Source organism: Camelus ferus, chromosome 12, assembly GCF_009834535.1.
Source record: "Camelus ferus isolate YT-003-E chromosome 12, BCGSAC_Cfer_1.0, whole genome shotgun sequence".
In the NCBI taxonomy this organism is placed as follows: Eukaryota; Metazoa; Chordata; class Mammalia; order Artiodactyla; family Camelidae; genus Camelus; species Camelus ferus.
Genome location: NC_045707.1, coordinates 5747228 through 5774452, shown reverse-complemented (window position 1 = coordinate 5774452; position 27225 = coordinate 5747228). Strand labels below are relative to the sequence as shown.

General features: G+C 37.8%; 1 protein-coding gene across 3 annotated transcripts in view; it reads left to right on the top strand.

The window, feature by feature from the left end:
* Positions 1-3261: 3261 nt before the first annotated feature.
* Positions 3262-27225, top strand: part of SLC25A17 (solute carrier family 25 member 17) — a 63596-nt gene continuing 39632 nt past the window's right edge. The window contains exons 1-4 of one of the 3 annotated variants that reach the window (XM_032492310.1): positions 3262-3437; positions 21999-22059; positions 23870-23936; positions 25340-25491. In XM_032492310.1, the coding sequence (XP_032348201.1) occupies positions 3384-3437; positions 21999-22059; positions 23870-23936; positions 25340-25491 (334 nt within the window). In that variant the 5' untranslated portion in view covers positions 3262-3383. The remainder of the gene's footprint in view (positions 3438-21998; positions 22060-23869; positions 23937-25339; positions 25492-27225) is intronic. The other 2 variants (XR_004324347.1, XM_006174714.3) reach the window with 2 other exon arrangements.

Sequence of the window (27225 nt, the reverse complement as noted above, 5' to 3'; positions counted from 1 at the left end):
TATTGACTCTTCCCACCACCACCACCACTCTTTTTTTCCCCCAGCACATGTTCTGGTTTTTGGGGGGGGGGGTGGGTTTTTTTTTGTTGTTGTTTTTTGTTTTTTTGGTCTCTGTCACTCATCCTAAGGTATCTACTGAGCACAGTAGACTTTATAGATTACGAAGTGTTGATAACAAGGACCCCTAAAAATATACTAGCCTAAGTAAAGTCAGATAGTAGTCCAAAGGGAAGCAGTTCTCCTGTACTCAGAATGGAGCTTCCATTTCTGCGTCCAAAGATGCTTGCTCTGGTGCTTATCTTCCAGCCTGAAAAAACAGGAGAGGGCACCAGGGAAGTGTATGTTGAGATGCTGATGCTATACATGGAATCAGCATTCTGTCCTCATCCCATTGGTCAGCTTTGTTTTGTATTGAGATGATAATTAGCTACAAGTAAAGCTAGGAAGTAAGTCATGTGCCCAACAAAAAGTTAGTACTACAGAGAAGTGGAGAGAAGACTCAGAGTAACAACTAGCAGCCTACTGCAGTAGAAAATGCTGGCCTAATGGGATAAGGGAGAATCATTTGAGATTTACTAATACCTAAAATTAGCGCACCCACATAGGCACAAGTATCAGGTGAGTAGTACTCAATCTGGGCCAAGCACTTTGTAATCATCCTGCAAGTGTTGACTTGCTTCTAATAATGACCACGGGGTGAGTACTTGTCCCCACTTTATATAGATGAGGAAACTCAAGCACTTAGGTGAAGTGCCTGGGACAACATAGTTAATGGTTTGTGGAACTGAGATTCTCCTCAGGCTTGTGACTTCAAATGCGTTCCTCCTAAATTCTATGCTCTGCTGTCTCTCTCTGTGTACAGGGTTGCTTCTTGTTCCAATGTTAAGAAATTGAAAACCCAACTGTACATTTGAAGGGCATTAGTTAAATAAGTTCTGTCACACAGTGGTGTCATATTGGGTGTACCTATGTGCACATCCACTGGGGCTTCTAATAGAGACATAGCATAATTGAAGTGCTTAGTCCACTTGTGACAGGCTCAGTAAGAGGGACAAGAAAAAACTAGTTTAAAAAGTTATAGTGCAGTAGCTTTAGAAGTTCAATACCAATATTTACAACTAACATAGCATACTTTACATGGAGTACATGTAGTTTCTTTTTGGGGGTGGGGTGAGTTCCTTAAAGTTAATAGGCAAATAGAACGATAGTTGTTAAACTTCAAAAAGGTCAAATCTAAAATGACTAAGGCATATTGAGTTGGCAAAAGTTCTAAAACTATGGATTCTAAGTATTAGGTGGCTCAGAGTAGCAAGGAGGTAAATGGAACCAATATAAACCTGTGTTTAAGCTCTGAAAATCCAGGTATCTTGTATATTTAGGATATCCTTAAGTAGTTTACTCAGGTCACTAGGACATTTTCAGGTTGAGGTGTAAGTATTTGGACTATAAATATGCTAGTGTAGAAACATGAAATGATCAGTTTTGGCTAGGTTCTAACTCATACTGATGACGTGTGTGAACAGAATGATGATAAATTTACGTTTCTGTAGTGTGGGTCTTCATGCTTACATAATTCAAGGGGCCCTCTAAGAAAAACTAAGATTAGGAATGCTGAGATGTAAAAGTGTTTAGAGCAAGAAAAAAAAGATACTTAGAGATTGTAAATAATCTCAAACATCACAACTATGGAGATAGTTTCATTTGATAAATGATGTATGTGTGTAACTGCTACGTTTGCTGTTGCCTACTCTTGAGTACATGACTTAACAATGTCTGGTAGAATAGAAAATTCCATCTTGATCAAAATATTTTTGATAGGTGGGATGCAAAAGATTTCACACAGGGACATGTTATATGTGCTAGGTCATGCCCTACGAATCAGAGTTCTGATAAATCATACCGGGTTGAGTCACCATCATAAAGGGGAAGTATCCATAAAATATGTTTCTATATCTGTATGCTGCGTGATCCAGTTCTTGAGAGAGCTTCCAATTTAATTAGGAGTCCATGAGAGCTGGGTCCACTGCTTAAATGTAAGCACCGGACAGATTTCTGTTTCAATACCAGAATCCTATCTTCGTTTGCCTTTTGGATCCACGCCTTCATGTCGTGACCCTGGGTGGGGTGGGGGTGGGTGGGTAGTGTTCCTGGAAGCAATTCCTACAACAGGACGTCTAGCAGTAACTTATATTAATACATAGATATCTGTAAATTCAACTGTGTCCCCAAGTTGCCTTTAATTTAGCTGGGGTCACTGTAGCACCACCATAAATGAAAGGCAGTTTAAGTGGAAAGGGGTCCTAAGCAATCGCGATTAAAATATTTTCTGCAAGTTGCTTGAAAACATGACCAAGTAAACATTGCTAGGGCCCTCTTCTGGGAGTGAAAGTCATAAGGGGGGTAAAGCACTGGGCCTGGTTGTAGTAAGCACTCAAGAGCTGTCAGCAAGAATAGTATGGAAGTAAACTTGCTAGTACGGAAACTGGCGGAGACACGTGACTATGGTGTCCAAGTAAAAAAGGTTGAAGGCCTGGAAACATGGTCTCTCAGTGTGTTCTGGGTGAGTGGCTAGAATGTGGTTTTTCTAGTTCTGTGTAGTTTGGTTTTTCACTTTGGAATATGGAAAAATGTTTTCTTCAGTATTTTATAAAGTAAGTTTACATAAAAATTAACATTTGTAATCCATACAGCAAGTGGAGTTATTGGTATTAATACTGTCATTTCACAAAGGAGGAAACTAAGAGGTTAGATCATTTTCCTCGTTGCCAACTAGTTTGTTCCCACTTGCATGTGGTCATTTTGATCTGAAGCTCAAGTTCTCTTCCTACCAGAGTTTTTCAGAGGGGAGAACCTAGCCCGATCAACATTTATTTCCTTTTGACTAAAATGTGACAAATTATTCGGCAAGAGAAAAGAACCAGTTAAGTCTCAGAGAAACAGAGACCTGAGTTCCCTTATCTTGCTTGTTTTCCGCTCGTCATTTACGGAAGTGGAGAAAAAAGGCGTTTGTCTAGGTTTCCTGAAGTCCCTAGTGCTGGAGTAGGTGTGAAGCACGGGTGCCCACGTCCCGGCAACGCGAGCGAACTCCAGCCTGACCCGTGGGTACCGCATTTCCGGCTGTTCCACTGCCCCGCCCCGCCCAAGCCCCGGGGGCCAATGAGAGGCAAGGGGCGTTCCCAGGCCCGCCTTCCCCTCATCCCTCTGCGGCCTTCCGCCGGGAGACTGGGCTTCCTGCGAACCGGAAGTAGTTGTTCTGGAGGCGGGCCTGTGAGGGTGGAGCTTGTGACGCTGTCGCCCAGGTCTCCGGCGCTTCTTTACTCACTCCGTTGGCGGCTGCTGCTCCTGCTGGAAAACTGTGGCGAGGTCTGCGGGGAACCGCACCTATGGCTTCCGTGCTGTCCTACGAAAGCCTGGTCCACGCCGTGGCAGGAGCCGTGGTGAGGCGGGGTTTTCACGCCCGGGCCACTGCGGGGTGTGGGGCTTCTCTGGGTCCAGACCCGGGATGTGACTGAGGGGTGGGGATGAGAAAGAGAACATGTGGGTTGGAGTGTCCTGTCGTGACTGCGGGACGAAGAGAAATGGGGCATAGGCGAAAAGTTGCTGGAAGAATTTGGGGTGAGGGCCAACACTCACCCTCCGCCCTCCGGCCACCGCTCTGGCCTCGGAATATCTGAGATGTAGGCAGCGGTGGTCCCACCCACCCACCCACCGGAGGTCAGGAAGAAGATAATTGCGGTTTTCTTTGCTTTCTGAAACGTAAAGGACAGTCATTCTCCTACTCCACCCGCACCGTACACACAGTTTGTCTAACTGGGCTAGAGGAAAACCTAGGTGTGAAGCTGTGTTGTTTAATCGCGTGCTTAACTACAGTCTGTTTTCATACACCTGCTGCAGACAAGTGGCAATACCTAGTCGGGATACCCCTGGCCAATGTAATTGGCAGAAGATACCTCTTTTACTATTATCATTCTTAAAAATCAAGATCAGAGTTGCTGTCTACGCAGGTGTGGTTTACTGTGAGGAATGTGATTCTTGGGCTTCTGGTTGCCTCACTTCATTTGACACCACTCCCTTTTCCTTGAAACTTTCCACCTTTGGTCTGAGTAACTTCCTCTTCCGGTTCTCGTCATCTTCTCTGACTGCTCTTCTCACATCCTTCTGTAGTTGTGAGTATGCGCCTGAAATCATTGGGACTTCAGAGGAATATCACTGAATCCTCTCCTCCTAAGGCCCCCAAAACTGCATTGAGAACTCGTGTTCTGTGCAACTAATGGGAGTTGAACCCCAACTCCATTATGTGTTAGATAGGTGGCCTGTAAACCTGACTTTACTAATCTGTAAAGTGGGGGTATTGACACCCACCTCACAGGTATGTGACTAGCTCATGGAAGTGCCTGATTAAGGAGTCTTGGTTCATTCAATTAGACCAGAAGAGCCTTACAGCCAGTGTAAAGTCACTGAAATGGAAGCTTGCTTGACATGCCCTAGGATCGGCATGAAGGCCTATGTGTTTGGAGTGGAGGGAACAAAGAGACAAATAGGCTTCAGGGACCAAATTGTGTGAGACTTAACTCTGAGTGTAAAAAATAGGTAACTAGGTATTAGAGGTTTTGAATATGCAGTAACTTGCTGATTTACATTTTAAACGTGATCAACCTGGTTGCTCTCTTTAGAAAAGATTGTAAGGGAGCAAGGACGAAAGCAGGGAAACTATCAGGGAACCAGGATGGTAGCATTGGAGGCGGTGAGAAGTGATCATTAACCTGGAATATATTTCTGAGATAGAGCCACCAGGGTTTGATGGTAGATTGGATATGGGGTATAACAGAATGAAAGTTGGATGACTCCCAAGAGCTTTTGGCTTGAGCAACTCAAAGGATAATATTCCTATTTACCTGATACGGTGAAGACTGTAAAGGAGCAACTTTGAGGGGAAAAATGAGAGTTTGGTTTGGGTTTTTGACTAGTTAAGTTTGAAATACCTAAGAGTAGTTATGAGACTAGATGAGCTCACCAAAGAAATGAGTGTGGACTGAGAGAAAAGTCTCAAAGACTTAGCCTTGGAGCATATCAACATTAAGAGATTGGGGAACGGAGATAGCATCAGCAAAGGAGACTAAGGAAGGGCCAATAGGGTAGAAGGACAAACAAGAGAAGGTGGTGTGCAAAACTGACGTGGAGAAGGGTGTAGACCAACTGGCTCAGATGCTGCTGATGAGTCAAATAAGATAAGGACTGAGAATTAACCTTTGAATTGATCCACATATTTATCAACATGTTAAATCCAATGGCTAACTGAGAAGACCTGTTTTGGTAGGTTGGTGGGTTAAGTAGCTGGAGTGCATGTAGAGAGAATGGAAAGGTAGGAAATATTTGTTTTCCTTTCTTTCTCTTAATAAATGCCATTCATTCAACATCTTTACTGAGTGCTTTCTACGTGCCAGGCACTGTTTTAGGTGCTAGAAATACAGTGGAAAACAGTCATTTTCTTAGTGAAGTTTGCATTCTAATGGGGCAGTCGGACAATAATTGAGTAATCAAAATATAAATAATTTTAGATAGTGTTAAGTTCTATGAAAGAAATAAAATAAAGGTTGGCAAACTTTTTCTTTAAGGAGGCAGATGGTAAATATTTTAGGTGTATGGTCTCTGGAGAAGCTATTCAATAGTGTCATGATAGTTTGAAAGCACCCATTGACAATAAGTAAATGAATGCACAGAACTGTGTTTCAATAAAATCTTATTTACAAAACCAGGCAGTGGATTAGACCTGGCCTTTGGGCTATAGTTTTCTGAGACTTGCTATAGTGACTGGGGGGTAGAGGTAGTATATCTCTATTTAACCTGCAAAGACATTTCTATTTTTTCCTCTCCTTGTTGCCTGTTTTTCTCTTGTTAAAAGCTCTGCTTAAAATTATGCACCCTGAATTTGCAATGGTTTTTCTTTCTCCCGTAATCTATGTTAGACTATCTAATAGATATACTTCCGTAAGAATAATTTTTTTCTATTACTTCCCCTCAGGGCAGTACTGTTCTAGCACATGCCTGAATGAGAAATTGCATTGTATTTTGCTGTTTGTTTGAACTATCATGCTGAAGAGTGGTTCTCAAACTCTTTTTCAAATTTCTGTGTTAAGGATAAACCATACAACATGGACCCTGCTTTCTTCTGGTTGCTACCAAAGGGAGAAAAATTTAACCACAAAAATGTTACTACATTTGATGATAAATTTGATGAGAAAAACTGCATTGCTTTTAATGGTATAGTATTGTGGTAATCCCTCATATTTAATTACATGTCCCAGCTGTGATGTTCAACCAGCGCTTTGATGTGATCAAGGAGAGCATAGTGGTTAAGAGCACTTGATTGCGTGAGAGCCTGACTTGAGCCAGGCAGCCTGGGTCCGAAACCTGGCCATTTCCCTCACCAGCTCTGTGTCTTTTGTATAAACGCCAAGATTGCCTGGAGTAGTTAGTTGCTACTTCTCTCCAAAAGATTGTTGGATCATTATTTAAGATGTGGATTTACAACCTTTCTGAGCTGACAAGTTTCATATTTGCTTATTCACTTCCTTCCAAGTTCTACACTTTCTCCCCTCGAGTGTGGTGTTGTGTTTTATACACACACACACACACACACACACACACACACTCTTTAAAAATTAAAATATTTTGAGTATTTTATGGCACACTTTGGTGTTAATTGCAGATAAACTCAAGTATTTGAAAAACAGAATTGTGCTGTTTCAGGAGAATGCTTTATCTCCAGTTGATGACTATTGTATAATATAATTAATGGCCTCACGTGTACATAATTCTCAAAATTTTGAGTATAATTAGATTTATAATTTTATATTTTTGACTATTAGATTAACTTTGAAAGGTAGATTTTATTTGTAGAAATATACATTTGTAATTAAAAGATTTTTTTAGTCTAGAATTTGGAAAGTGAGATTGGGGCAATTAGATGCTGAAACAAACTTTAGAAGTATAATGATAATAATTAATCAGTAACTTCCTTGGGACTTCTCTTTTCCCTACTGGTTATTTGAAAATTAAAAAAAAATGAAATTACATAATTTGTTTTAAAAAATTACATTTCATTGAATAAATGCTGACTATTAAAAATTCAAGTCATACAGAAATATGGAAGAGTTCTCCTTCCACTCTACCTATTACTGTTCTGTGACTCAAAACCCAGACACTCCAGTCCTTAGAATTCTGTAAGAAGGCTTATTCAGAGCCCTTTTCTCCAACTGATAACAAAAGAGAAAATTAGGTGCAACTGTATGACTCTGTAGCTCATACACTTAACAGTACAGTAGACTTTTTACCATGTAGACTCACTACCTGCCTTTTAGAAGTAGAAACCAAACAGAACCTGATGATTTTCTGTACAAGCCCTTCATAACAAGTGGTTAAAAGTGTAGACCCTGAAACCAGACTGCCTGAGTTCAAATCTCAGCTTTGCCGCTTATCACATGTATTACCTTGGGCACAAGCCCTTCTGGATAGAAAGGTCAGTGGAAGAGCCCGTCTCCTCAGGAACTCTTCCTAAGTGTGGACAAGACCCGTGGTGGTACCTAGAAAGAAGTGGTGGGCTGTACCTGTGGAGGTGATGGGAAGCCCCCAAGGTTGACATATTTAGACCTGGTCTTGAAGAAGGAGTTGAAGTTTGCTAGGTAAAATGAAATAGGAGGGCAGTAGACTTTTAGCCAGAGCAAAAAGTGTGTTCAAAGGCTGTAGTGTGTAAGTCAGTATTCAGGGACCTTCAGCTTAGCTGGTGTAAAAGGTAGGAGATGAGTAGAAGAGTGTGACTGAAGTTGGAGAGCCTCATGTACTACACCAAGAAGCTTGGGTTAAAGTTTATCAGAAACAGTACATGTCAAGAAATGGTTGTATCTTCCTCATTCTCTGTGTTTATATACAAATAGGTTATTTTTTTATTGTTGTTTATATGACTAGAGTGTCACATCCTGGGTTTTCTTGGTGTGTTTGTTTCAGGATATAAAGCATTTCCCATGTGTGACATTTAGGGTTTTCTGGTTGCAAGCTGGAGAAACAGACTTTGAGTGATTTAACAAAATGGAAGTTGACTGACAGGCTCTTTGGGAGTTCCCAGGATCAGTGGGGAGGCTGAAGACTCGGACTAGGAATGAACCAGTAGCCTCCAAAAAGATTTCTGAAGCATTCAAAGTGTCTAGGATCAGTGGATTCTGTCCCTGTTTCTTCTGCCCCTACAGCATTCTGCTCAAGATTCAGAGCTTGAGAGTCCTTGTTAGCTGTGTTCAAGGTCATGTGCCCACCCCTTGTTTGTAACAGGTGGGAAAAGGAAAGGTCTAGCAGAAGGAGCCTTCAGGAGCTCACCTATTGTAGTGGAGGGTGGGCACCAGGATGTACCAATCCTACCAAGATTGTGCACCATGGGAAGAGGTAAAGAAAACCAGCCTACCCTTAGGAAAAGGGAATGATGCTGTGTGGCCCAGAACATCAGATACCCACTATATCATGTCATTAAAAAGACTTGAGAAATCATTGGGGTTTTTTAATATAAAATACTCTATCACATGATTATTCCATAATTAATGGACATTTGCATTATTTCTAACTTTTCATTATGGTAAATATTTAGTGTAATGTAAATGTTAATAAGACCTCCAACCACTCCATTATGAAGAAACTATGGGATTGTTTGGTTAAATGACTTCCCAAATGTCACTCATTGATTTATAGATTAGATACAAAAACCTCTATTTTAAGATTCAGTTTAGTTAACTCTGATTCTAATTTGTTAAATGTCAATAACCTCACAGGTTTCTGTGAACATTAATAAAAATTACTTAAGTAAAACAGTTTTTATTACTATATAACACATAATAGGGGCCCAATAAGTGAAAGCTATTAATCATTTTTGTCCACAACTATGTTTTCTAATATTTTTATGCATCCTAACTTGTTTGAGTTTAGATTTAATAATACTGTTTAGTACTTAGAATTCCTTAGCTTCTCACATCTATAACAACTTTGATAGTTAGGCAGTATAATGAGTGGTTAAAAAGTGTAGACCCTGAAACCAGACTGCTTGAGTTCAAATCCCAGCTTTGCCACTTATCACATGTATGACCTTGGGCATGCCCCTCAACCTCTGTTGCCTCAGTTTCCTCATCTGTAAAATGGGGAAGATCATAGTACTCACTTCATAGGGTTGTGTCTGAGGCTCTTGGACAAGTATCTTTATTCTTGTATAGAGACAGGAAAGTGGAAACAGGGGTGTTCAGTGACTTTGCCAGGGTTACCAGGAAGTTACTTGGTTATAGGCCTGGGGCTATATAGAACCCAGGTCTCCCCTCTCTGCTGCTCTACCACTGCTGTGCATAGGCTCCCTTCTTCACACTACTTGTCCCTTTCCTCCCATCCCTTTGTTTAGTTCAAAACTAGCCTCTGAATATCTTTAGATTATCAGAAAAAAAAGTGACATTAAATATTAAGTATACATACATATAATCAAACTGGAGGTACTTGGACATTAATTGTTCATCAGGAACATTTTAAACCACATTTCTAACCATTTAAATGTTCAGTTTTCTTTGGAAAGGTTTTCTTTTCCACAGCTGGCTCATCTGGACCCAGAGTTTGAATCTAGCTGCTCAGATTCTCATAGAATTAAGTTAGGTTGGTATATATCTGAGGGGCATTATAATACTTTGGTTTAGAAATCTTAAAAGGAAGTAATCAGAAAAAGTCTTTCTTGTATTGTCTTTACTTCCTTGCTGTTTTTTTTAAGACTTAATTTTTTAGAGCAGTTTTAGGTTCACAGCAAAACTGAGAGGAAGGTACAGAGATTTCCCATATATCCCCTGCACCCACACATGTGTAGCCTCCTCCATTGTCAACATCTGCCACCAGAGTGGTACATACGTTACAATTGATGAACCTACGTTGACAGGTCATAATCACCCAAAGTCCATAGTTTATAGTAGGATTCATTCTTGGTATTTATTGTACCTTCTATGGGTTTCGATAGACTTTATCATACATATCCACAAATACGTTACTATTTGGAATATTTTCACCGCCCTAAAAATCCTCTGTATTCTGCCTGTTCATCTCCCAACTTGCCCCCAGTAAACTTTTTAGGTAAAAGGGTCATTTCAGTTCAGTACTCTTAATCTTAAAGGTTCTTATGTAGACTTTATTGGAATTATTTTTCTAACTTTAATTTGCTTCTTTATGCCTAGGTTAGAAAAACATAAAGAAAATTGTATTGCCATACATACAGTAGTCTATGATTTTATTTTTTTAAAGAAATAAATATGGTATAATTGCTAAAAAGAAAAAGGTTTTGGAGTAAAATATAACTATCCATATCATATCGGATCATTTCTGTTTTCTTTCTGAACCTGAGTTTTCCCAGCTATAAAATGGGAACAATAACACTTCACTTACTGGGTTCTCCTGAGAAGTAAATGTGGTTAACACTTGTGGAGGACCTAACGCAGTGCCTGTAATAGTGTAGTAAGGCCATAATTCACTTGTTTCTTTTTCAGATATATTCTTAAAATACAGTGTTTGTACCCAATTTCAAAAATTGAATGGAATTGAAATTTTCTCTCATTTCATATAGCCAACACTACCTATTCACTTGTAGAAGGTGGTCTCACCTTTTGCTCTGGATATAATGAGCTTTCTCACTTTTCCTTTTTTTCTAACTACAGCATCAACTGCAGTTGTACATAGTATTTCCTGTATTGTGCTGCTGGTCTCGGGAAAAGCTGAGATGTAGCTCGTCTCTGCTGCTTTTGATATTGCTCCTCCCCTCTTAGCTCACCATCTCCAGTTATCTTTTGGGACTTTGCTCCATTAATTTTCACTTCTTTCCTATTGCTTTCATCTTCTTCCAGTGTTCGCTTCCCTTCAGCCCTGCCCTGTGATAAAACCACACCAATCTGGTCTAGAGGTGCCCTCTTCTTAGGGGCTGCTCATTCTCCTTCCCTTTATACTAAGTTTATTTAATGACTGTTTTGTACTTACGGCCTCTCCTCCTCATCTTCCTCTGATCACTGGAACCACAGGCCGTCGCTGACTTCCTAATGGCTTAGTCTACTGACTCTTTTTCCAATTCTTATTTGATTCTACTTCTTTGTAGTATTTTACCTTGTTAACTCTCCTACCTTCTTGAAACTCCTTCTGAAAGAGCAGTTACTCTTTTTTTTTTTTTTTTACACTAAGTAACAATTACTTTTTGGGAAGGGTCTTAGGTAACCATTACTAATTTTAAGGCCCTGATTAGTATTGAGCCCTAGTGCTAAAAGGTGCTACATGAAAAGGATACATGGGAAGCAACATTTGTTGAGTTACAGCTGTGTCCCTGGTGTGATGCTAGGTCTTTGCATAAGTTAATTCTCACTTCTCACAGGAACTTCCACAGTTAGGTATCGGTCTCAAAATTACAAATGAAGAAACTGAGGCATGGCGATTTGATGTAACTTATTATGCAGTATGTACGATAGCGAGGGGTTGACCCTTGGTTTGCTTTATTCCAGAGCCCATGCTCTTTCTGTTACACACTCAGGTGTGTTTTCCATTAGGCCTTTTGTTTAACTTGTGTATCTGTGTATAGGTGTGAGAGTTAGCTTGATTGTTATACAAGGGGAAAGACATTCAACTCTGAGTAAGTGGAATAACGTTTTTGAATATGAAAGCCTAAGTGGCTTTCATCTTTGGAATTTCATTAGCTCAAGATCTACCAGTGACTGTAACTTTAGTTGTTTTTCTTTCTTTATAAAAGAATCCTTCTGTCCAGTAATGCCATGTACTCCGTTAGGAGATGTTGTACACCGATTTCAGTGGTGCTGCTGAGACTCAGCTGCCATTTCTAGATGCCTCTCTGGAAACAGACTTTAGAAATAGCATGCATTTTTAAAAATTATTTTTCATCCTTTAAGGGTGAATTATCATTTTGAAAATGATTGAATTTGGTTGATAGGCCAACCCAAACATCATTGTTCATGCTTAAAGGGCATAATACTCTGCCTCTGTGTTTATGTGTGTCCCTGCCTGTTATTCCCATAAGATTGCACATGCTTGGGAAACCAAGTCATGACCAGATTTACCCTGCTGTTTCTTCTGACTTTGTGGTGTTAAGCTCAACTCCATGTGTGTTTGTGTTGGCCAAATTGAAAAGTAGACTGGATATTTATTGACCTTTTATAGGGGAGACATAGTCCAGAAAATGAATAAATCATCTGTTTTGGCAATGTAACCTGAGATGTAGGAGCTGGTAAATTATTAAGGAATCCAGGTGCTGGCTATGGGCTTGTTCACAGTAGAGAGAGCCAGAAATGCCCAGGAACTTAGGCTGAGAGATTTATACGACTCTGCTTGCCATTTGTATCTCTAGCTGTGATCTCTCTCCTAGGCTACAGTATGGTATTGCCAACTGCCTGAAGGTTTTTTTTCCTGTTTAATCATTAATTAATTATTAGTTAATTAATTGTTGGGTTCCTACCCTTGAGGTGCCATAGCCTTAACAAGGAAGACAAACTCATTAACAGTTAAACACAGTACAGTGATTGCTGTAGTAGAATTTTGTACACAGGATGCATAATACCATTAGAACCCAAATGGGAGAGTACTTAATTCTTCATCATCTGAAATTCACTATGTCCAAGACTGAACTAGTAATTTTTAAAAAACTATATCCCTCTTTTCACTTTCCTGTTTCTGTCAATGGCATCTTCATTCTTGTGACTTTCTCTTCTCTCTTACAATCCATATCCAGTAAGTCAGCAAATCCTGTTGATTCTTTTAAAGTTCTGGTAGATATCCCTTCTCCATTTTCCTACCTGCCACTCAAACTGATTCAAGTCCTTAGTGTTTTAAATGAGATGTACTTTGCTAAAGTAGTATTTGTATTTGTGCTCTGGTCTTTCAGGTTGAATGCTCTTGAGGCTACTTGAATGGCCCCCTAAAAGACCTTTGGTGTCTTTTGATCAGATACTTATGTACAAAGGGCCTAAGTTCAGATTTCTGGAGTTTTTCCTCCCTGATTTTGATTTTCCTATTTTTTTATATCCAGGGTAAAATAGTAGCTATTTTATGTTTGTTTTGATTTACTTCTGTTTAGTGTTTGTTACTCTACAAAATTTTATAATTTTTTTGGAGGTAGGGGGATTGTTAGGAATCCATTTCTTAGTTTATTTGTTATATATGAAGGAACATAGAAGGGTGTTAAATGCTATAGGGTTATAAATTCAAAATGTGAATATATTACCAATCTGCCCTTTTACAATCTTATCAAGACATAAGAACAAAATAGAATAAACAGCAAAGGAATAAAGACATTCACAAATATGTTAAAATATTTATTTGCTAGGACTATCAGTAGTCCATTGTAAAATACTTAAAATGAGATTTCTGTTTCTAACTAAGGAGCTTATCACACCTTCTCCTGAAAACCTCCCTTCATAAAACAAAATTTTTTTAAAAAAACAATAACTTCTTAAATGCACTGATAATGTGACAAGAAAGTAAGGAACTCTCAGAACTAAAGAGTGAGTGGTCAGGACCCAGAGTCAAGGAGGGCAGTCTGCCCTGTAGGAATTGCTTAGCCAGGTAGACAGAGCTTTAGATTTGTAGCTTCCAGAGATACAGGGAACAAGAGAAAAGGCCCATTCTGTCCAAGACAAGAAGTCCAGTAGGGAATCACCCATAAACTTGGAATCCCAAAGGAATATGCTAAAAGGGAAATGCGAAATAATCTTACTCCTTGCTGGGAAAATCAGCTGTCTCCAACCTTGGTGCTAATTTGAGAGAGAAAAATCACCATTGACATTTTGAAGCCATAAGCCCTCCCTTAGGTTGCACCCTGAATTCTCATTATTTATATGATTTGGAAACCTACAGCCAGTAACTTGGAGTGATTCTAGGTTGGTGGGCCTCCAGAGTGCCTGGCAGAAATCTTTTCCAGAGATACTTATCTTTAATGAGGTCTAAAAAATGCCCTAAAATAGAAATTTAAGGGAAATGAGGAGCTCAGTGAAAACTTACAGAGAAACAAGGCATTATGAACAAGAACAATAGACAGGAGCAACAGCAATAGACAGGAGAAGATGAAATTTTCAGTTGTAATCTAAAAAAAGGCTAGAAAATATGTAAAGGAACAAGACACTAAGATTGGCTAAGCAGATTTGAAAATTAACCAAGTAGAATATTTAGATATGGAAAGTAAAATAACTGAAAATTTAAAAATTGATTCATGGTAGTCATGGGAACACTAAATATTGATTTAAGCAAAAATCATAACTCTTAAAATGATGACACAGGAGGCAGAGAAGAATATGAAAGCTAGAGTCTTACCCTCCATAATAGAAGGTAAATAATGGCTAAAATTGATGAACCAAAAGATATCAGGATATTTTAAAATTTTATGGAGATGTGTAAATTCCAAAAGAAATAGCTAAAAGAAAATAATCGTCTCTGGGGAGGCAGATGGAGTAAAATGGGCAGGAACTACTTATTTTGTCATTTATATTACATGGCTTTTTAAATTATGTGCATGCTTTACTTTGATCAAATAAAATTTTAAATTTAAACATTTAATGCATAGCTATAAACTGATAATTGTTGCAGCTGAGTAATGGGTTCAAATTCAAGCACAGGTTTATCAACATATTAGACACAGCTGAAGGTAGAATTAATGAGCTGAAGGATAATGGCACCTGATTCTCATTTGCAATGATCTTAGGAAAACTGTGGAATGTTTTCTTCATTTTGCTGAGAGATAATGACTTTCTGCCTAGAATGCTATATCCAAGGAAAAATTTAAAAACATACATGAAATAGAGACATTTCCAGGCCATCAGAAACAATGTTCTCCTGGCAAGATCCTCACTAGAAGAAATTCTAAAGATTGTTCATCATGCAAAGGGTGGGTGATCCCAGATGGAAGGTATGAGATGGAAGAAGGAAGAAAGAGTAGAGGAAGTGGTGAATATTGTACATGGCTAAATGTGAACAAATATTAACTATCAAGTAATAAAACAAATTAACTGCATGTTTTGTGGACATTAAAAAGAAAAAAGAAGTTAGAATTAAGATGTATAACAGTAGCATGAAAGTGGGTGGGAGTCAGCAGAATTAAATTTATATTGTTCAGGAGGAGGATAAACCAGATGAATATTTTTAGAATTGATAAGTTAGGAGTATATGTTATAATTACTAGATAGCTTGTAAAAGAATTAGAAACTACATATGTAACTTCCAAAAATTTATTAGAAACTGGTTAAATAAGAAAGCAGGAAAAGGCAGAAGAGGCAACATAGAGCATTATGACATGTAGCACAAAATAAGGTGCTAACTATAAATTCAAATAACTGTTAATGATTCAGTTTAAAAAGTGTGTGCTAGATTGGTTTTTAAAAAGAAAAAACTATAAAAGATACGTCTAAAAAAGATACAGAAAGTTTGAAAGTAAAAATGTGAGAAAAGACATGTCAGACAAATAGTAATCAAAACTGTCAACATCAAACAAAATAGACTTTATAGTAAAGTGACTACTAGAGATCAAGAGGATGACATCATAGAGAAAAAAGGCCCAGTATGTCAGGAAAATAATTTTGTGTTCATCCAGTAATACAGTTTAAATATGTTCAAAGCAAAAATTAACAAAACTTGAAGAAAAAATATATAATCTATCATCAAAGTGGAAGATTTAAATATATCTTTCAGTAATTAATAGAACAAACAAGGAAGGAAAAAACTAAAATATAGAGGATTGAATATATATTTAACAAACTTGATCTAGTAGATGTATACAGAACATTGTACCCAACAACTGTAAAATACACATTCTTTTCAAGTCAAACACAGGAAAGTTGTGAAAACTAACCATTTACTGGGCTGTAAAGCAAAACTTAAATTTTGAAAAAGTTTTGAAATTGTACAGAATATATTCTTGAGCCACAGTGCAATCAGGCTAGCAACCAATAACAAAAAAGGTAAGAAAAAAAAAATATATATATATATGTGTGTTTGGGAATTAGACACATTACTGAATGATTTGTGAGTTAAAGAAGAAATCGTAATGGAAATAAGAAAGCCTTTAGAACTGATCAGTAGTACAGACAGTGTGTACTAAAACGTGTAGCTACATTGAAAATGACAAGTCATCATTGAAAAAAATTGAAGACCTGAATAAGTGGAAAGATATTTCCTGAATAAGTGGATTGGAGAACACTACTGTTAAGATGGCAGTACTCGCCAAAAGGATCTACAGGTTCAGTGTAGTCCTTATCAAAATTTCAATTTGCTTTTTTGCAGAAATTGGTAAGATGATCCTAAAATTCATATGAAAATGCAAGGAATCCAGAATAGCCAAAACAACCTTGAAGAAAAAAAAAGAAAAACCCAAACTTGGGGAATTCATATTTCCCAATTTCAAAACTTAATGCAGAGGTACAGTAATCAAGAGACTGGTACTGGTGTAAGGATGGACAGGTAGATCAATGGAACAGAATTGAGAGTCCAGAAAACAAACCAAGCTAATTTGCGTTCAGTTGGTTTTTGGCAAGGATGCCAAGGAACATCAATGGGGAAAGAACAGTCTCCTCAATAAACGGTGCAGGGTCAACTGGATCTCCTCATGCAACAAATGAAGTTGGACCCCTACTTCACACCACACAAAAATTAACTCAAAATGAACCACAGACCTAAACAAAGGGATAAAACTACAAAACTCTTAGATGGAAACATTGGCATAACTCTTCATGACTTTGGATTAGGCAGTGATTTCTTACATATAACACCAAAAACACAAGTAACAAAAGAAAAAATGTCTATTTAGGTCTTCTGCCCATTGAATGAAGTTCTGATTCTGTAACATGGTTGAGCCTTGAAAGAAGCTAGTCTCAAAAGGTTACGTGTTGTTTGGCTCCATTTACATGAAATGTACAGAATAGGCAAAACAGAGACAAAATCGATTAGTGGTTGCCAGTGTGTAGGAGGAAGAGAGGATGGTGAGGGACTGCTAATAGATACCAATTTCCTTTTAAGGTGATAACAATGTTCTGGAGTTAGATAGTGGATATTGTACAACTCTGTGAATATATGAAAAACCACTGAGTTGTAAGGAAAACAACTCGTCGGACACAACTGAAATACCTAGAAGGAAATGAGTAGCTTTAAAATCAAGTTTGGAAAAGAAGAAAGACTTAAAAATCAATGAGCTAAGCATCCATCTTAAGAAGTTAGATAAGAATATCAAAATAAACCCAAGCAAAGGAAAAGGACGGTAATAAAGAGAAATTAATAAAATAGACGATATAGATACAGAACATCCTGCCAGGTAGTATGTTTTCAGTAATTATTTGTAGAGAATGAAAATTTGGTTCCCTGTGTGTGTAGGTATTTACCGTATACACTTTTACAAGTGGAAACATGAAAAGTCACTTATGTCTTAATTGGAAATAGGTTGAGGATTGAGGTAGAACAGGGAGCAGAAGAACTTGTAGCACAGGAGACCTCGGATCTAGCTTTGCCTCTGCCATCCTGGCTTTGGGCAGACCTCTACCTCCCAGGCCGACGCCTCATTCACAGGGGACGGTCTGCACCGCTGCTTGACCTCTAAAGGCTTTTCCAGCTCCAGGTACCAATGCGTTGTAGGAATTAATTTGTTATGCCAGCACCAAATGGTTAAATGCCAGAGGGTGTTGTTAGACTGTTGTAACTAAAAATGTTTGGTTTTGGTGAGATTTAAGATTGCTTCTCTGGAAACAGAGTCTTCAACTGTAGTTGTTGTCAGCAATAGAACTCCCACTCAGATGGTTAGAATTCTGTGGGACTCCAAATAATGGATTGATTTGTATACTTCGCTGGTGCAAACTTATTGTACATTGTAGTTATCTTCCCAGTATTTTGTCCTTTCAAATTTTATGTAAGTGAACAGACACTCTTAGATTAAAAACAAAACACTGGGTATTTATGAAAAAGGGAATTTAATTCAAATTCTGAAAAATCGTATGATTATATAGCTTGGCATAAGATTTGCATATATAATAAATATTTTCCTTCAGGTAATATTGCTTATGAAAACAGTCATCTGTGTGTTTGCTTGGTGAGGAGACAAATATAGCAAGTCCCCAGAGTCCCCAGTGTCCCCAATGTACAGAATAGCTGTGTTCTAAATTTACCTTTAGCATTTGGAATACATTTTCTTAGGGATGTTAAGTTTACTTGTAGGTGAATACAATCATGCATTTATTGACAAGCTCAGGGCTTATGCTATGCCAGGCTCTGTGCTGGTTGTCTAGACTAGTCCACAGAAAAATATTTGACACACAAAATAGGTCTCATATTACTATATTACCTTTTTAAAAGTATACTAGTGATATTTTAAAAGATTTAATTACAACAATGGTTAAGTGTGGACTCTGGAGCCAGACTGCCTATATTCAAATACTGGTTCTGCCACTTGCAAAGTATATGACTTTAGAAAAGTTGTAAAACCTCTTAGTACCTTTTTTCTCATCTGGAAAATGGAGAGAATAATAGTACTTACCTCACTGGGTTGTTGTGAGGATTAAATTTTTAAAAATTGAGGTGTAATTCACATAACAAAATTAACCATTTTAAAGTGTACAGTTTGGTGGTACTTACTGTATTCAGTGTTGTGCAACCACTACCTCTAACTCATTCCAAAGCATTTTCAATGGATAAACAGAGTATAGTATATACATAGAAGGGAATATTACTTGACAATGAAGAACTGATACATACTACAAGGTGGATGAACCTTAAAAACACTGTGCCAAGTGAAAGAAGCCAGACACAAAAGGTCACATCTTGCACGATTGTTTTTATATGAAATGTCCCGAATAGATACATCCTTAGAGACAGAAAGCAGATTAGTGGTTGTCAGGGCTGAGTGGAGGGGGAAGTGGGGACTGTCTGCTTAATGGGTACAGAGTTTTCTTTTCAGGTGATAAAAATATTTTAGAACATGATAGAGGTGGTGGTTACTCAATATTGTGAGTGTACTAAATGTCACTGAAGGACGTACTTTAAAATAGTCAGTTTTATGTTACGTGAATTCCACTTCAATTAAAAATAATAATAAAGCCCCTCTATCACTTAGACTGGCAAAAAATCCTCAGGCAACCAACGCCAAAGAGCCTGAACCTTGTGGGTTTCTACTCTTCTTTCTTGCCCCAGTGAAGTTTAGCTAGTTTAAATTTTGAAAAGTATTTTATGTTTTATGGAACAGTTCTAGGTACTCTGTAGTGTGTGGTCTAGGCCAACATATTGCTGGAAATGGAAACTGCCACTTCAGCCTTAACTTTTTGATTCTCACATTTAAACTTAGGTTTTCTGACAAAGCCTTGAATAAATTTGTGTGTGTGTGTGTGTGTGTGTGTGTGTGTGTGTGTGTGTGTATCCTCTCCTTAAAACTAGTAAGCTTTTTATTTCCTTGCCACTGCACACCCCTCCCTCTTCCTGGGCCTGTTTACTGCTGCTGGCCTCCGGGGATTGTGGTGAAAAGGGGGCATTGGTCCTGGCAAGGTGTGACAGTGGGAGCCGGATTGCCTGGCTGTTTGTCATGGGGCCAGCCAGTCACCCAGAAAGTCATCCCAGAGCTCCCTTCTGCTTCCCAGTGCTTGTCCCCACCATTTGTAGTAATTCTCTTTATTAGTTTTCTATTGCTGCTGTAACTAATTACCAGGTTGGGTGGCTTAAAACAACACAAATTTAATATCTGGTAGGTCTGTAGGTCAAAAGTCTGATGCAGGGCTCACTGAGCTAAAATTAAGGTGTCAGCAGGACTGCGTTCCTTTCTGGGGGCTCCAGGAGAGAATCCATTTCCTTGCCTTTTCTGGCTTGCCATTCCTTGGCTGATGGCCCCTTTGTCCATCTTAAAGCCAGCAATGATGGGTTGAGTCTTCACATTGCCTCACTCCCACCTACACTTCTATTTTTAAGGACCCTTATGATTACTTTGGGCCCACTCAGATAATCCAGAACAGTCTTCTTTTTTAAGGTCAGCTGATCAGCAACCTACCATATAATGTGTTCACAGGTCATGTGGATTAGGATGTGGTCAACTTTCAGGGGATCATTATTCTACCTGCCGTATTTATCTTCTGTGCATTTTGGTCTATGATTTCTTCTTTCAAAACAGCCTCACTCTGCTGTCAATTTCTGGTCCACCAATCAGACCCCTCTCTGCTTTTCTACACAACACTTTTATATATGAATCTTTTTTGTCATTAGTGATTGGAATGGGGAGGAGGCAGAAGTGGGTTTTGAACTGGATCAGTTCACCGTCTTGATCCAGTCTTTCTAGTACTAACACATTTTAAGTGTTTTTTAGATTTACAGATTTGAATTTTTTTATGCCAGTCCTTGAGGAGGCGATAGACCTTTCAGTTCTTTGGACTTACTGATCTCTTTATCTTGGTATAAGTTGTGCTTTAAGATTTCAGGATAGGTAGGGCAAGGACTTCTAAGTTAGGAAACTTGGATGTCTATTTAAGCTGGCAGGGAGGAGGGATGGAGGTCTAATTGTTTGAAAAAGTAGTGTCCAGGCAGGACTTTTCTGCCTGGACTTGCCCTGTCTATGCAATACCCTGCATACATATGTTCAGACCACGTGATGGGAAGTAAATGCCACAACCTTAATAACCTTGAAAAGTGTTCTCCAGCTTTCCAGCCCCCATTTTTCTTGGAAATTGCCTGTAGGGGGAGCAAGGATGCCAGAAGCACAGATTTGTAGACTATAAACCTTTGCAGATCGACTGTTTCTTGAGATGTTAAATATTAATCTATTTCTTTTTAGGAAAGAACAGCTATGTGGAAGTCATCAAAACAGCATACATAACTGAAAGTAGAGTGAATTTAATAAACATTTAAGAATCTCTGATATCAAAGAGAATGAGTATTCCTACAACCCAGAGGAAGAGTTAGATTTCACTGTAATATCAGTGCTGTAAGAGACATGTAAACAAATGTTGTGGGGACATAGAGGAAGGAAGGAACAGCCAGTTGTAACCTGATGGGTAGGGATGGTAACATTTGATCTGAGTTTTGAAGAATACTAGTAGGAGAGTACAGTGTTCTCTCTTGTCAAGCAGGCCGACCTATTTAGATAAGGGACCTAGGAAATTTCTGTTCTTATCTATGATGTTGACCGAGTTTCCAGTTGTTACCATGATAAAAAATATTGTCTGTAACCGTTATTAGATCAATAGCCTAATGCTTGATCTTATGCCTGAGAATATACAGCAGTGGGTCTGCATCTAGGCTGAGAACCATAAACCCACCTGGAGATTTCATGTGTATAACTTTATTCCTAACTATATGCTAATGGTTTTTATCTGCCATAGGGTCTTAGCAATGGAAAGACTGTTGGCTTCTTTTTTTTTTCTACTGATAATTTTTGTCATCGCATTATCCTAGATGCATTATTTGTAGAATTTGTAGCAAAGGTACTGCCCCTATTTTGTTTAACACACAAGCAAACAACTATTTTAAAGAACAATATGACTCTGACACTTCTTACTTTGTGTGAATATATTGATTGAGCAGAGCGTATGGAAGTATGTATTTGTTTGGTTACTAGATATTTTGGTTTCTGGTGGTATCAGAGAAGGCTTAGGAACAGTAACTGACCAGTAAAAGTTTAAAAGTCCATTTACCTACTGTCTTTGACATGTGTCCTGGGTTGTAAACCCCAAAGTTTGTTATCTCGAGGGGCCCTACTACATTTTCTTTTTCCATATCAGAGAGAGAGAGGAAAAACATTTTGAAAATTAAGTATTTCTGTTCAAGTATGTAACTATAGAAGTTTGAGCAATAATGATCCCAACAGATTAAAATATTGTGTATATTTGTTCGCTGAAAATTTGATTTGACTCATTGACAGTAATGAACTTTTGTTCATTTAAAAGTTGTGGCTCATTATTTTTGTGATACTCTAATGGCTAAAGGCTTTTCAAACTTTTCAGGGAAGCATGACAGCAATGACAGTATTTTTTCCCTTGGATACAGCTCGACTTCGACTACAAGGTGAGTGTCTTATGTCATCATATTTGTGTTCATATGGTGTCAGGAAGCAAACATTTCTATAGTAAGTTCTAAATTAACATAAGGGTATTCTTTTTTGTTAGAAATCTGTTGTCTGTTTTCCCTGACTTTAAACACATCGTTGCTGTTTCCTAATTAACAGCAAAGCGTTCATGGGTGAGTCATAGCCTCAGTCATTTTCTAATCTGAGAAACCTGAGTGGGCTTGCATTAGTAATTTTTGAATCATTACAATTCGTTATAATAAACAGTACAACTTTTTAAAAGTACAATTTGCAGAATTTTTTCCTGGGGGTAGGTTTTCTGGAAAGAGAACACAGAAAAGGAAACGTGGTGAAGCCAAGACCGTTGTCATTGCTCATCTAGGCATATCGTCCTAGTTGGCCTCATTCATTTTATAGGACTTGCAACTTTCTACAACTCTTGCTTGTTTTTCCCTCAATATATTTCACTTTGAAATTATAAACCTATGCCAGAACTTGCATGAAGAGATGAGTGAGTTTAACTTTGAGTAACTAATTCCTATGTTAAAACCCTTCATGACTACTATTTTAAATTAACTTTAGAGGTTTTGGAAAGGTGATAATTTTATATAGCTCAAAACCCAAAATACATAAAAAGATACACAGTACAGTGAAAAAATCTCACTCTAGTCTGCCTCCTTTTCTCTCCCATCTAGATAATGTTTTTATTAGTTTCTCAGATAGCCCTGCAGAGTTTCTTTATGGAATAACAAACAAATAATACATGTTCTTAATTTTCTCCCTCTCTTACTCAAACAGCATACTTTCCCCACTGTTCTGTACCTTGTATTTTTCACTGAACAGTGTATGTGGGATGCCTTCCAAATCAGTGCAGTGGGGGCTTCGTCGTTCTCGTTTTTAGCTGTGGAGTGTTCCATGGTGTGGATGTGACATAAACTGTTTACCCTCCCCTGTTGTAGATTCTTGGATTGGTTCTTCTCTTTTGTAGAATAGACCTGTTCTTATACCATTTTGTTTCTGTAAGTTCTGTGGGATAAATTCCCAGCAGTGGGGTTGTTGGATCAAAGAGTAAATGTGTTTATAATTTTGATAGTTATTGTCAGATTGCCTTCTCTAGGGGGTTTCCTAATTTGTTATCCCATGAGCCATACAGGTACCAATTTTAATTCTTAAGCACCTGGTTCATTTTCCCATTTTTATGTTTTCAAAATATTCTTCAAATGTGAGTAGGAAGTTTGAAGTTAATTGAGGTGGGTTTTGTTTTCATTGAGAATGACAAGAAAAGCACAGTTCTCATCTTTTTGAGACCTTTCAGTTTTTAGATTAGGAAACAGCACAAGCTAAAACTTTGAAAACTTTTAACCTTGACTCTGCTGCTAACTACATGTGTCTTTTATAGACGTGTGTGTCTGTAGCCTATTCTCTAAAAAGGAGATGGTAATTTATTTCCTCTCTGCTTTATAAGATGTTAAGATAAAAATGAGAATATATGACTGGAAAAAACCAAGAGAGCCCTATGAAATATATAAGTAATAAATTTCTCCTGTTACATCTTTTACTTTGGAAATGAATTGAATTAAAATGTCTTTTGGTTCATGAATAACAGATGAAACCCAAGGGATCTACAGTTGGGAACTTAGCACATGGGAATGCAGGAGTAACACTGAGTTCTGAGGCAAACAAGGGAGCTTAAAGATAGGGTGGGAGATTGCTTGTGTGAGGTAAATGGCATTTCAGTGAAACTTGCTGATGCTGGAGATAATAATTCTCAAAGGATTGAGTTTGAACATATCCTCTTTGGTCTTGTAGTTGATGAGAAAAGAAAGTCCAAAACAACACACATGGTGCTCCTGGAGATCATTAAAGAAGAAGGCCTGTGAGTACTGCGTTGTGCGTCTTTGTCAGATAAAGCAGCTCCTGAGCAGGTTCACGGGCCTTTCTATCCATTCTCATAGCCTTACAGTGTTGTGAATTTGTAATTGCCTGACTTGTAAGTATATAGTTGTTTTCATTTCCTCAAAGTTCTGTGGCCAGCCGTTTTGATTTTTAGATCGTAGAGTCTTCCACGAAACCAATGCTTTATTTGTACAGTAAACTGAAGAAGGTAATAATTGTTTGGTTCATTCCTATCAGATGTATTCAGACATTGTGTACCTTTTTAAAAAACTTTTATTCGGAAACAATTTCAAGTTTACAAAAGCTGCAAGACTGAAAGTAGTACAAAGAATACCAGTATATGCTCTACCCAGATTCCCCTGTTGTTGACACTTTTTCCATTTGTTTTCCCATTGGTACTTGTGCTTCCTCCCTCTCGTCTTCTCTCTTTACAACCAGACATACACAGACACACACACACCACACAGACTGTCTCAGAATTATTTGAGAGTAAGTTACATACCATACATCAAAGCCCTTTACTCCTGTGACACTGACATTTTCAAAGAATATGGGCCTTCTTCACCCCCCCCTTTTTTTTTCTTAAATAAAGTGTTTCTCATTTTATGCTTGCCTCTTGTTTCTTCATGATTAGATTGAGGCTGTTCATTCTTGGCCAGAATAATGCATAAGTGAAATTGTATCCTTCTCATGGTGTCACATCTGGAGTCACATATTGTCCACTTGCTCTTCATGGGTTAATTATGTGAGTTAGCCACTGAATATTTTGTTTTTCCTCTCTTGCAACTGTAAGCAGCTTATGAGGAAATACTTAATTTAATGTCAGTATAGACCCAGATTCCTGTTTTTTTTTTTCAATGATTAACAATTGATTACTATACTTAATTATTTTGGTGCTCAAATTATCCCAGATGTGGCCAGGGGATCCCCTTCAGTCTGGTTCCTCTGCCCTCATAACATGCCCCCGTCACTTTTTTTGTACTTCTATATTTACTTCATTTTAAATGTTCTTGCCTTGTAATAAAATGTGAGTAATGCTATATGAATCAACAACCATGAGGAAATTGTCTCTAATTTTACGTTGTAATTTGCTAAAGGAAATCAAAGGGGAAAAACCAGTCCTTGAATGTGTGTTTTTAATTTGGTGTCATTAATGCTAGAAGAGATTTCTTGGGCATCCTTCAGAATGTAAGATACGCATACAGTTTGGAGTGACAGTAGTGAAGGAGTGAGCTTTGAGAATACGCGAGTGGTGATCAGCCTTTCCTAGGACTCAGCTCATTTCTGCTCATGAATAACAGATGAAACCCAGGGAATCTGCAGTTGGGAACTTAGATGGCTTTTGTCCAGCATCTTACTTTGCTTACTGTGTTCTTCCCCTAGCCTGGCACCATATCGAGGGTGGTTTCCAGTTATCTCCAGTCTCTGCTGCTCCAATTTTGTCTATTTCTACACTTTTAATAGCCTCAAAGCAGTCTGGGTCAAAGGTCAACACTCTACTACTGGAAAAGATCTGGTAGTTGGATTTGTTGCAGGTAACAAAACTTTCTGAATGTAAGATGTGTTTATATTTTATTGTTTATCTCATGGTCTGTATATCCTTTAAGAGGTTATTTTAACACAAAGTAATGCTACAAAGAATGTAATTAGTTTTCTGACTTGACTGTGTGTGTGTTAAAAATGCACATCATAAAGTTTACCATATTAACAGTTTTTACATGTACACTTCAGCAGTAGGTTTATTCACATTATTGTGAAACAGACTTCCAGAACATTTTCATCTTACAAATGTGAAGCTCTATACCCGTTAAACAACAACTCCCTTTTCCACCCTCCCCCCAGCCCCTGGTAACCACCACTCTACTTTCTGTCTCTATGAATTTGACTACTGTAAATGCATCATATAAGTGGAATCATACAGTATTTGTCTTTTTGTGAATGGCTTATTTCATTCAGCGTAATGTCCTCAAGGTTCATTCATGCTATAGGAAGTAACGGGATTTCCTTCCTTTTTAAGGATGATATTCCATTGTATGGATATACCACATTTTGTTTATCCCTTCATCTCTCGATGGATATTTAGGTTGTTTCCACCTCCTGGTTACTGTGAATAGTTGCTGCTGTGAACATAGTTTGTGCAAATATCACTTTGAGTCCCTGCTTTCAATTCTTTTGGATATATACTCAGAAGTCAGAATGCTAGATCATATGGTGTTTTTTTTTAGTTTTGAGAGGAACTGCGGTACTGTTTTCCACAGCGGTGGCACTATTTCATAATCCCAGCAGCACTTATTTCTGGTGTCTTCACATCCTCACCAACACTTGTTATTTTCTGTTTTCTTGATAGTAGCCATCCTAATGAGGGCAAAGTGATATTTCACTGTCGTTTTGATTTTCACTTCTCTGATGAGAAGACATTTCTTCAGAGTTGATATACAAATGGCTAACAAGTATATGAAAAGATGCTCAATATCACTAATCATCAGAGAAGTGCTCTCGTGAAGTGTATATATATATTGTATATATATATTATATATATGTATATATACATGTTATATATAATTATATATATATGTATATATATATATTATATATATATATTCCCCCCCTTGCTAAAGTCTCAGTAAGAACAATTCCTAGCATGTAGTAGGAGCTCAATAAATATTTGCTGAATGAGCAAAATTTTTGTTGAATTAGTCAGGGTTTTATTAAAGAGATGGGAGAAAAAGGAGATCTATTTCCTATGATTTTTTGTGTTTATCCATTTTAGTCTGTAACTAAATTAATTTATTTAAATGTTGCACATAGAGTGTTAGTACTTTGTGGAGACACTTTTTAATATGTTCTTTGAAAAATTACTGATTTGAGAGCCACACAATTGAATAAATAAAATGTCTATTTGAAATGAAAATAATTTGATTGAAAAATAGCTACCAGGCCAGGAGTATTCATGGTCCCCAAGTTTTCCTCTTTACCTTATGAGACCACTGCTGTTCTTTAATTTGGTCTCTGAGCCTTTCTTCTGCTTAATACTCTCATTTTAGTCTTAGGTTGATTTTGATATAATTAATTTTCACTTGCACCAACTTTTTTTCTAATTGAGATATAACTGACATATAATATTAGTTTCAGTTATACAACATAGTGATTGTTATTTGTGTATATTGCGAACTTGTGAGAACTTTTAAGATCTATTCTCAGCAACTTTCAAATATACAGTTCAGTATTATTCACTATAGTTACCTTGCTATACGTTACATCATCATGAG